Source organism: Vidua chalybeata, chromosome Z (assembly GCF_026979565.1).
Source record: "Vidua chalybeata isolate OUT-0048 chromosome Z, bVidCha1 merged haplotype, whole genome shotgun sequence".
Taxonomy (NCBI): domain Eukaryota; kingdom Metazoa; phylum Chordata; class Aves; order Passeriformes; family Viduidae; genus Vidua; species Vidua chalybeata.
The window spans coordinates 65,722,770-65,734,760 of record NC_071570.1 but is presented as its reverse complement, the minus strand read 5'-3'; the positions used below and the strand labels follow the sequence as shown (position 1 = coordinate 65,734,760).

Below are 11,991 nucleotides of genomic sequence, written 5' to 3'. Positions count from 1 at the left end.
GCTGACACGGTGCTGTCAGGCCTGTGACCGGACTCGCAAACCTTTTTCCCCCTCTCTCTCTTTCCCTCGCCCTCCCTCTCTCTTTCTATTTGTATTTCTGCGTCTCTGCCCGCGCCCCTCCTCCCGCTCTCCCCGCCCTCAGGCGCGTCCGCGCCTGCGCCGTGCCGGGCGCCTCAAGTGGCGCATGCGCATCCCCCCCTCCCGCCGAGCCCGACACCGCCTCCCTCCTCCTCCTCCCTTTCCCGGCCTCTTCCCCGCCACCTCTTCCCGGGGAAGGGACGAGGGCGGCCGGAGCGCGGCACGTACCCGCCGCCATGCAGATCACGCTGAAGACGCTGCAGCAGCAAACCTTCCGCATCGACATCGACCCCGAGGAGACGGTGCGGCCATTCCCGGGCTCCCTCCCCGTCCCCCGCCCGCCCCCCCCCACCATCCCCAGGACGCGGCCGCGGAGAGGGCTGCAGGGATCTGTGCCCTCGCCCCCGGGAAAGGGGGGGACGGACTCCTCCGGTGGAGGTGGCCGGAGATTAAGTGAGGGGTTAGGGTTGCGGGGGTGATGCAGTGTCCGCCCGGGATGATTTTACGGGATTCGGGGCCGGGGGTGGGGTTGAGCTCAGCTGGGAGTGATGAGGGACCCCTTTTCCTCGAGATGCTGGTAGGCAAGGGTGACTTCCCATCGCCTAAGGAAAGGGGCTGCCGTGGCCAAACCTCCGGCGGAAGGACTTTCCCCCCCCTCTTGTTTGTGAGGAGAACGCCCCGGAGGTGGGAGGGGGAATAGCTCGGGAGATGGAAAGGGGGAATAGCTCTGAGGTGGAAAGGGGAAACAGCCCGGGAGATGGGAGGGGGAATAAATATCTCATGTAGTCCTGGGGAGGAGAGGAGCGCTACAGGAAAGGGAAGTTTTTCCTTTCGGGACGCGGGGTGCCGTGGGTTGGCAGTCAGTAGGGCACAGATCGCTGCTGGCTTATAATGGGAGCACTGGGGGAGAGGATATTGCGAAAGCTTCTCTCTCCCGGGGTGGGGCTGGGGGTCCAGCAGAAGGAGAACGTGGTGGTCCTTCCCCTCCTTCCATGGATTCCCACAAGCGAAACGCTGGGAGAGTTGTGGGGCTTTTGTGCCGGGGCAGGAGCATGATCTGAAGAGGGGCTGGTGTTTGCTGCCAGGTGCATCGCTGTGTGCCCGGGTAGGTGTGTGCTGTGGAGGAGGGAGGGTTTATTGTTTGGCCTCACAGGGCGAGCTGCAGTGATTAATCAGTTTGCACTTAGGAGGGGAGGGAGTGTGTGGGAGAGACTGCTGACCCCGGTGGAGCTGGTGTTGGAGTGTGTGATTGGGCTCACAGCAGCCTCATCCCCCCTCTCGGTGCCTTTGGATGTGTCTGATGATGCTGTGAGCGAGGAGGAGACATGTTTTGCTTCCAGGTGAATGTTTTATTCTGGCACACAGGAGCCCGCTGGAAAATCCTCGGGGAAATGCAGTGTTGTGAGATGAGAGGAAGGGCCCTAAGTGAGTTGGCAGGGTTGGAAGTTGCCTTGTCACTTGCCTGAGCAGAGATGGTTGTTTTGATAGCCAAGTCCAGACGCACTTGTGGCCTTGGTTTGAAAGATCTGGGGAGGCTGGCAGCTTTCCTTTCCTGCAGTCTTTCCTGTGACAGGTGGGCAGTGAAGCTCTAGAAGCTATGGAACATTGTATCTGCTTTTATAAAGTCTGTTGGTTTACCCTCTTCTATCTTAGGAAAAATAAAGGATGGCAGTTGAAAGTTGGTCTAAGAGCTCATTCGGGTTACCATTGTGACTGAGAGACATGGCAAATGCCTAGGAGAAGCAGGGGTCAGAAACCTTCAAATATTTAAAACATAAGTCTTTGCTGTTAGTGAGAAAACTCTCTTTTTTTTTTTTTTTCTTTTTTTTTTTTTTTTCTCTTGCTCTCTGCATTCAGTAAGGTCCTGGGAAGTAAATTCAAAGAGAGGACTGAAGGAATGTTGCCAGTCAAAGTCTTCACTGGTTTATGAGACAGCAGAATGCAATGACTAAGTTGGATTGTGGGAAAATGAGACTGCACCCTCTGTTTATAAATGTAGCCGCTACAGTGGCTCAAAATAAAAATGCTCCTCATGAGCATAACTTCAGGTTTTGGCCAGGAATGGGTGGTAAGACAGAGGAAATCTGGTAGAATTTGAGAAGAACATTGTTTTAAAAAGAGCAGGATAAAGACTTGGTCTTATTAACTGTAGAGATGAAAAATGTGTTTAAATTTCCGTGGTACACTTTTTGGAAAGTACTGTTGGAAATACTAAAAATCACAGACCTTAGTAAAGAGAAGTTCAGCTTTGAGCCTTCTGTTACAAACTGAGTTTTAAAATCAGAAAATGCTTTGAAATATGCTATGTTGAGGAGGTGCCTCACAAGTGTGTGCTTTGAAGTTCTCAGTCAGACTTTTTGTAATACACAAATTTTAGCTAAGTGTGCTGGTTTCTTAGATTAATTTCCTGAGACCTTGAACATGTTTCATGGAGTTTGGGAAAAATTACTTTTAGTCTTTGGACCATGTGTGTGTTTCTCAGAGGTAGGCTTGTTTACTTGGATTTCTGCCCTATGCTGTGACAAGGCCAAAAATCATGTAGTTGCGATAGGCACAGGAAACCTGTTGCTCTGAAGCTGGGTTCTAGTTCTGTAAAATTGCTTTTGTGTTCCTAGCAATTTCTCCCCTTACTCTCAGTACCCAGTTAATCTGGAGATACTTGATCTTACTGTGCAAGGTAGAATTCTGAATAGTTTTAATGCTTGTAACTGAGAGCTGTTGTTTATAGGAATATTTAAACCACCCTCTAGTGAGAATTTGAAGCAACATACTTCCCAATAATAAATTATCCTTGCTAATTAGCTTTTTGCACAAGTAACTGTTTTTGTTTTTTTTCCCTATTAAATCACACAGTTGAATTTTAAACTTGCCTTCAGTGATGAGACTCCAATTTTGTTTTGGTTGTGTTTTAAAACATTGGCTAACTGAGTATTTTGAATGAGTGAAAGTTATACTTGAAGCTATTATCTTGCTTGCCAAAGCACTGGGTGAAGACTCTCAGGTACCCTGACTGACTAAAGAAGATGAAAAGATTTAGCCTCAGGCCCTATTATTGGGGAAGGCCTGTTATCAAATTAAATTCTTGCAAGCCTGACTGTTTTTCCTTAAGTTTTGTGATGTGCCCATCAAGCTCCACACGGGGGTGGATTTACCACTTGTCATTCTGGTGTTCCAAGTGGGGCCACTCAGGGCCTGAGCATTTAGACTTAACCAGGGTAAATGAAGGCATGTATCCATCTGCACGAGCTGCTGCTTCTTTTTGTTGTCTCTCTGTGAGAAAGTAAATCTGTTAAACATTGTGTGAGGAGCAAATAATAAGCATGGTCTGACACTGATGCAGACCTGTGTAGCCACATCTCTTGTCTGAGATGATACTGTAGGTCTAAATTTGGCACTTCTATTGTAGTTATCACTATGTAGACACAAAGCAGGGTTTTAAAAATCTTCAACAAACATTCTTAACTTTGAAAGTGAAACACCAGGCAAAAGTTAAGTCTGTCCTGTTTTGTTTTCAGCTCCTCCTGTGCTGTTAACCTAAAAACCTGATTGTCAAAATGCAGAGAAGTGCAAGGAATATTCAGGATGTCAGCAGTCTTTTGGCTTCAGTCTCTGTCACATAATATGGGCTTTCACATTTCGCTGTTCCACCACAGCACTTGAACACCCAGGAAAAGTCAGCTTGTTTAACACCATGTCAGCAGAACACTTGGCTGTGGAAGTTTGAGCTTCTGCTGTGTTCTGTTGTGTCCTTAGTATGTGTGTGCTTTATGTGGCGATTTCTGGATGCTAACGTTACTGTTTCAGAAGAATTAACTTTGTAACAGTTCTGGAAGAATCAGGGACTGCTTCTGAGTGAAATGGTGAAAGCTGACTCCGGGTTTGTAACTTGTGAATGGAATGAACGTGCTCTTAAAAACCTCCTTCCTACATATGTTTGAGTGTATTTCCCCATGAGTTTATCGTTTTATGGTTAGAGGAAAAGTGCTCAGTTCAAAATCCAGAAGTACCCTTCTAGGTTAAAGGTGTTTTTGTCTTTCAGGTCTTGGTATTCTTTTTTAATTACTCTTTGAGTTGTACAGTAGGTGTCTTTCTCCTCTTCTGGAGGATCGTTTTGTTGTTCTTGCCTCTTTTTAGGATTTTATTATTTTGTGTCTGTGTGCTTGCACAAGCAGAGGACGTGTGAATTTAAAGGGCTTGTACTTACTGCTTGTGGTTTGATACATGACTTTGCAAAATTGTAACTTCAGAGATCACTAGAATAAGAGTAGCTACATTTCTTTTTTTCATTGTTTTCTTATTTTCTTCACAGGCTGTAGAATTTTGGAATTTTGGTCTGTTTCAATTTATAGTTGTTTAATTAACCCTCTAGGGGCTTTTTGCTACTGCTTTCCTTTGGTGGGTAGTCCTTTTTTTTTTTTTTTTTTTTTCCTGATTAGAGTTAGGATTTTCAAGCAAAGGAGGTTGTTCTGATTCTTGGCTGAAGAAGGCTAGGCTTTCGCATGTTCAGGAATATTTTCCTGAAATTCTAGTGAGTGTTTTAAATATAATTTCCAAAGAAGTTTGGGCAGGATGACACATTTAAAAAAAAAAAATTAATAAAGGAAAGGATAAGATAGCATAAATTACTTAATACAACTAAAGTTATTTTATTCATATTGGAATATGTTTTTACATGTTGCTCATTTTTCAAAAGCTGTGGCTCTGCCCATAATTTTTCAACTACTTTATTGAGAATGTTCTTACCCAATTTAGGTGTCAGCAAAGAAAAACTAGCTTTGTACTTTTAATGATTTGGCAGTATTATGTGCTGTATTTCTCAAAATCTAAACTTTCTTGGGCCGGCATTGCCAACGTGGCCAGTACACTGAGAAGTCAAATACAGAGCTTGTACACACTTAAGGATGGTTCTGTACATATATTTAAGGTCTGTTTTGCAGGTATGATTAGAAAGCAGCAGTGTCTGTCCTTGGTATGAATAACAACAGGTTGGAAGGTGTTCCCTTTGAAAGTTGGTAAAAGTGGAGAGTACATTTTAATTTAAAAGATTTAATAAGAGCAGATGATCCTGCTGCTGTTTGGAGTCTCATTGCTGCCCTTGTATGTAGATGGCTGTATTTACTCACAAACCTTTCAAAAACATTTTCTTTGAATTCCTGAAACACGGAAAAGGTCATCTGTAGGTGTGAGGTAGGGGGATGTAAACTTAAAGCACTGAAAGGTATAACTGGCAGTGTTTTCTCCCACCAAGGTTTGACAGAGTTCCTGTGGGTGGAGTGGACTCTGTGAAACAAATCTCTCTTTATTTCACAGGACATGGTGATGTGCAGCATGTCTTACCTAGAGCCTTTAAGGATGTAAGGATGGCTGTCCTCTGCGTGCTGCCCTGCAGGGAGCACCAAAGGAACGGAAAAAGAAGAGGGAAGGGCTTGCCATGGCTGTGAGCACAGGGTGTTATCTACACACTGACTCTGGATCTCTCTCTCCTTGTCTTTCCCTGTGTTTTTGTGTCAGAGGCACCCCTCCAACTGTCTGGTCAGCATGCAGTGTTGGAAAAGTGGTTTTTAGGTGCCTTTTTAGCATTGCTGGAAATAGCTTGTCAGTTTTCTTCACACTCAAACAACTGTGTCACTTTTATAATTGTAAATCAGTTTGTGGGGAATATGCCTGCTGTAAAAATTGTCTGCCCAAAGCTACAGGAGGATTTTCTGTGCTAATCAATAACACCATGCAAGAGTCACCACTCAGAATGTGAGCTTTCTTCCTAAAACAAGCCTTTGTGCCTTCAGAGGCAGGACTGTCCCTCTTGCTACTTTTCTTCAAGCTGCAGATAGCTGAAAGCTCTTCTTTAGGTTGACATTTGTGTTCCTGTGTTAGTACAAAGCTGCTTTTAGTCACCTTTTTGCATCAGAAGACTGGCCCCGGTGTCTTCTCTTTCAGGCAGGGCATACATCAATTTTGAAAAACAGGGCAGAAGTGTGTGGAGGCCTGGAGGCCAGCTTTGAGATCAGAAATTATTTCTGTTGATCTCTGGTCAGTGCAGAACAACTACTACACTTACAAATTTCACTTCTGTGTAGATGAGCTCAATTTTTTAGAGGAAATTAGAAAGGTAGAGGTAATTGCAGAGGAAGTAAATGTCAGGGCTAAATTTGGATTTTTACCTTGACAATTCCGTTGGTTTTTTTTTTTCCCAGAGAATGCTGCTTCTTTCTTTGTATGCAAATTTCAGCAGCAGCAAATACAGCAAGTAAATAAAGGAGTTTATGAATGCTTTATCCTGTCTGTTTTTAAATGCTGGAGTAATTCTAGATGCCTTGTTTATTTGAGTACAACTGATTTTTTTTTTTTCCAGGCTCTTAGTAAGCTCATAAACCTGACTGGATTCATAAGGCTCTTCCTCTCCTGTGGTTCTTCCCAATTACTGTATCTGTTATGCCTTTGAGGCCTGAAGTAGGGCAGTGATCTGTTCATGTAACCACCATTATTATTGCCTTCTGAGTGTCCTGTTTAGAAAGACAGTATAAGAGAACACTGTAAATGGAGTTTTGTGCCAGAAAAAGTTGATTTTATAATTTGTAGAAAGAAGCAGCTGGAACCAAATACATTCTTAACAGAAAAAGTACGTAAAGCATTCACTTATGAGCTTAGTAGTTTCTTATCCTCTGTGTGTTTTCAGTAGTAGGCACAATATTTGTCATTAATCAGTTGCTGATCATGGAGTTTGATAAGGGGTAGTAAAACCTGTTGCACTGGTCATTTTGTTGCTTCATTAGCAGGTTTATTCTCTGATGCAGCTGCATTGTCCTCGCCTGACTTTGAGCAGTGTCTATTGTAGTAGTATAACATGTGGTAAATATTTTTGCAAGGGAAGTGGGAGGAGAAAACTCAGGAATATTAAGCCTAAATTCTAAACAAGTTTTCAGACTATGATGCCCTCCCTCAGGGAGGAGGAAAAGAGCAAAGCCCTTTGGAGTAAAAGCTTTTGTCCTTGTCTAACTGTGACTTTTCCCAAAGCCTGGGAGAAACCCATTAGCTTACTACAGAAAAAGATGAAAAGTGGTAGAGAATTATAATGTAGATTAGAAAAAAAAAACAAAACAAAAAAACAACAACAAAAAAAAAAACCCAAAAAAACCAAAAGAACAACCCCTTGTGCAGCATTTATTCTCAAAGAGAAGCAGTTCAGCAGAGCTAGGCTGGTAGTGAGGGTCTTTCAGAGTTGTCTTGGGATCCATCTCTTCACAGTCCTTTAATTAATTTGATAAGAATTTGAGTACAAATCAACAGAAGCATGACAACATTGGCAAACCCCAAGTTCAGCATTAGTCCCTGTCAGCCTAACTGAGGGTCAGACTTTGGTAAACGGCTCTCAAATGAGCAGCATGAATTGATTGGAATCGGGTTCATTAAAAGTGAAGCCCTGAAGATCATAGATCCTGAAACATCCAGGGAGAGTAGTGATGCTGTTCTGCTGAACATGTGCTGGCCATGTGTTCCCAAGGGCAATGAATTTCTACCTTTGGAAGGAGGTGCCTGGAGCCTGTGGAAAACTGAGACTCTGACATGAAAGCAAACTAAAGAGACCTTCTTGGCTTAGCTCACAAGTTTTGGTGAAATTATGTAAATGTTTTACACTGGCAAGCACCAGTGTATGTGAGAAGGCTACTCATGCTTGAGTGATAACATCAGCATAAGAACAATAGTCTGCTAATTAACTTGGGCTGGAATCTAGGAGATTTCCAATATCAAAGTAAACTTCGTAGCAGCCTCCTGGTAGAAGTAGCAAACAATCTTGTCTGTGGGTGCATCAGATTTCTGATGAAGATCGTGGTGTGGAAGATGGGTTTGTGGCTTGATGTCAGAAGAGATCCTTTCCAGATTTGTATTCAGTTTCTCCCAACATCTCAAGAAATTCAGAAATTTGTCTTGATTATGTAATTATACATTAAAACTGATGAAAGTACACTGTTCACTTTTTCATTAGGATTTATGAAATGAGTCTCTGAATTAACTGACAATTCTTGCCTCTTTTGTGTTAGCATTTATATGAGGTAGGAGAAATGAAAATTAGTGTGTGAGAGGGAAGGGTGAGGGTGTTTGATCAATGGGAACTGCATGCCTGGATGGAACCCAGCATGCCCTGCTTGCTTAACTGGCAAAAAGTGACTGCAAGGAACAACTGTGAAACTCGTCACTGGTGATTTCATGAAACCCATTTTTAGATGCCTGTCTGGGATGCAGTTGATTACTGGTATTTCTTTGGAAGATCTCAGTCTTTCAGTTAGGAGTCGATCAGCTCTAGCTCTTTATTAAACAGATTGCAGGGCACATATTCTCGATGACACTGCATTCAGTTTCTGAGTAGTAGGGAGAGTTTAATGTCTAAATTCACAGGGGACAGAAGAAAGTCATCTTGACTTGCAAGTGTGCTGTTTCTGAATCTTTAGTGTAAAGTGTTTGTAGATGAATTGGTGCTCATTCTGGAAGTTATTGCCATAAAGTATAGGCTCTGTTTATTGTGCTGTGAAATTTTATAAGGGCAGAGGGAAAATGGGATTTGGTGAGGTCTGAAATACATTTTGAACCCTAATCAGGTTGAATAAAGCTAGGAAGCCTGAAGGTCTGGTTTATGGATCTGTATTTATGAGTAAAATAAATAATAATCTATGAATGGTTTCTCAGTTTGATGGATCAGTGTGCTGGGTGTGCTTCCCCAAAATTAATTTTCACTTAATAACCAATGGCAGTGCTGATGTTAGGTTCTTAACAACCTAATTTGCAAGAGGCAAAGTTTAGGATGTTGCTTTTTTCAGCCGTTCGCTGCACCAGCAGCTGGAAGATGCAGCTGTCTTTTCTGAAAAGAATTGAGAGGGCTTCTCTCTCTCTCTCTCTCTCTCTCTTTGTTTTTTTAATTCCTCCTTGAAAATGGAACATCTGTGGTTTAAATCTAAATGAAAGTGGATCATACTACTGTCTGATATACAGGTTGTTGCACCATTATGCATTTTCTTCTCTTAGCAGAATTAATTGCACAATTTTTTCTCACTATGCCTTCAGTCACTCCAGCTGGAACTACAAGAGGAAATTCTATGCCACTGGAATGTTACTGCTAAAATTGATGTATCTGATCTTATCTATTCCTTTTTTATTCTGAGAATTAGTATTGTATCCTCTGCAAATGATGTGTTTCTGGCCTAGGCTAGGCAGTGATGAAAGCCAGAAGAATAGGCAGGCACTTTTTATTTTAGCCTGAGTGTTTCTTGAACATCTCTCTCTAATACAAAAATGATGAAGTCTGCAGCTGACTGCATTTTCTTGCAGGTTCAAGCTCTAGTAGTTAAGAGTTGGTCTGAATCCTTTTGTTTGTTCCTTTGAATAGGTGTGATCCAATCAGTTCATTGTATTCATTTGAGATAGGACAGATTCCCTTATCTAAAATCACTATTCTTTATAAAGCAGTTGAGCAATGCTCTGGAATATTCTTGAATGTAAGCTGGAAATTACTCGACTATTTGGTGTATTTTCAGTTTTAAAGGAACAACTTGAATGACATGACAGAATTTTAAGTTTATGATTGGGACCCTATGGTGCATTACTGTCAGTCACCATAACATATAGGGTGTCTTTGGATGGCAAAAGTTCAGGGTAGAGTGAATGTCCATTTAAATGACAGACCTATATAAATGATCTTCCCATTTGCAAATGGCGATGTCCCTGGGCATAGATAGCAAAATACTGTAAATTGGCTCAGTCATGTTAAGCTTAAATTTCTTCTAGATTTCTGTAAGCTGTCAGCCAGAGAACTGAAGTAATTTGTGTTCCAATTTAGGATATAATCTGTTCTTAAACTGATTGATGTATGTGGCAAGAATACAGGCAGAGAATAAAGACTAGCACTGAAAACTGTAATGGCCTTTTCTCCTCAGGATTTCCAGTCTTTTCAAGAATTAAGAAGTGAATGGTGGCCTCTTTATTGGCAAGCTTTAGCTAAAGATTGTCTCTGTTCTTTAGGAGAAAACCTGTAGTTTGTTCTTATGTTCAGAACCACCATGGTTCTGTGACCTCATGGTGTTATTTGCATTGATAACTATTTCACTGAGGCAATAAATACCAAACTCCTTCATGTGGATCCAGTTACTGCACAGTAATTAGTATGTCTTTAGTCTGTCCTGACCTAGACCACCACAATAATAAAAATTATGTCAATATTAGTATGCAGAGAGGGTTTTTGGATTGTGGAAGGGGCCTGTACAGCTGAAGCACAGCCACCTGAATGTTCAACAAGGCTGAAACTATCTGTGGCCACCAAGTTAGTTTTCCTAGGTGTGATCCTGTGGAATATGGGGCTGCCTGCTCTTGCTGGTCCTCAACATGTGAAAGATGTGGACCTTTTGGAGCTGGTCCAGAGGAGGCCATGAAGATGTTCAGAGGGTGGAGCACCTCTCCTATGGAGACAGGCTGAGAGAGCTGGGGTTGTTCATGCTGGAGAAGAGAAAGCTCTGGGGAGGTCTTGGAGAACCTTCTAGTGCCAAATAGGGGCTTATAAGAAAGATGGGGACAGACTTCTTAGCAGGTCTGTTAAGAGTAGATGGAAGGAAGGGATTTTGTACACTGAGGATGGTGAAACACTGGAACAGATTCCCAGAAAACATTTTTTTCTCATTTCCCTTGGCTGCCTGGAGTAAATGGAAGTTTGCTTATGTCTGGAGATGAATGCCACCTGCCAAAGGGATGAAAGCATAGTCCTGTTTGTCGCAGGCTTATGGAAGGGGGAACATTTTGGAAGGTTTTGGAAGATGGCAGTACCTCGGGTCACCTGGAGTACATCAATCACAGCACAGTAATAAAAAGGGGAAATGCTACACACAGGTGGTCAGCAAAGGCAAATGAATTGTTGGATCCTCCTACAGCAAATATCTTAATTCCTTTCCATGGATCCAATTATTGTGTAGTAAATCAACATGTGTGTTCAGTGTTTCCTGACCTAGACTTTTAGCTGTTCAAACATTTATGTTTGAAAGAACACATCTTGGTTTTGTTCCTTGTGGGAAAAAGACTGTTGTCTGGAATAAAACAATAGAAAATAAAGGAGACTAAGTAGACATTTGAAGCCAGTACCCTGATTAATGCAGTGGACACGAAACAAACTTTAATTTTCTCCCTCAAAACAGATTATGCACGTTAGTCATATTGCAATATTTGTTACAAATCTATGACAAACATGGTACCTGGGTATAAAAGAAGCAGCCTGGAGTAATTATCTTTGAGTGATTGGTACAAATGCATAAGTATAAGAATACATAAGGAGAGTGTTAAAAAGCAGACATTTGCAAACATAACAGGCTTTTAACATGATTCAAGAGATTTGCCCTAGTGCATGCAGGCCTTTAGCTTTAAAGTTGTGTGAAGTATTAGACAGTATTATTATTAATGTTTAGAAAAAAAATCCTTGATGGCTTATCTGTGGTGAAGGAGATTGTTCAGTAGCAACGTGAGTTACTTCCATCCTTAAAACTGGGGAGGAACGAACAAGTTAACATTTTTAATTTTCAAGAAAATATGCTTTAAAAATAAATGTAAATCCAAGGATAGGACAGATTGTTGTAAAGTAAGTGCATGAGAATAATGATGCTTTCAGCAAACTACTGTCAAATTTGACTATCCTCTGGACTTATGGGTGGCAGTGAGCTGCTCTTAGTTTTGCTGTGAGAAAGCAGCTGCCTCATTGGAGACTAATTCCAAAGCATTTGGCAGGTGCTGGGATGGCATGTATAGTACAAAATACCAAAAGCATCCTTTCCTCATCTGCTGGGGAAAAAGAGCTGGCTCCCTATTTTCTTTTTTTTTTTTTTTTTAGTTCCACAGAGGGAAGCAATATGTTGCATTCTGTATCCTTGCAGAGTTTTATGAAGA

General features: G+C 42.0%; 1 protein-coding gene across 1 annotated transcript in view; it reads left to right on the top strand.

Annotated features, from left to right (window-relative positions):
* The first annotated feature begins 213 nt into the window (after positions 1–213).
* The window catches only part of RAD23B (RAD23 homolog B, nucleotide excision repair protein), a 35,935-nt gene continuing 24,157 nt past the window's right edge, over positions 214–11,991 (top strand). The window contains exon 1 of the mRNA XM_053932047.1: positions 214–380. Coding sequence (XP_053788022.1) covers positions 315–380 — 66 coding nt within the window. The 5' untranslated portion in view covers positions 214–314. The remainder of the gene's footprint in view (positions 381–11,991) is intronic.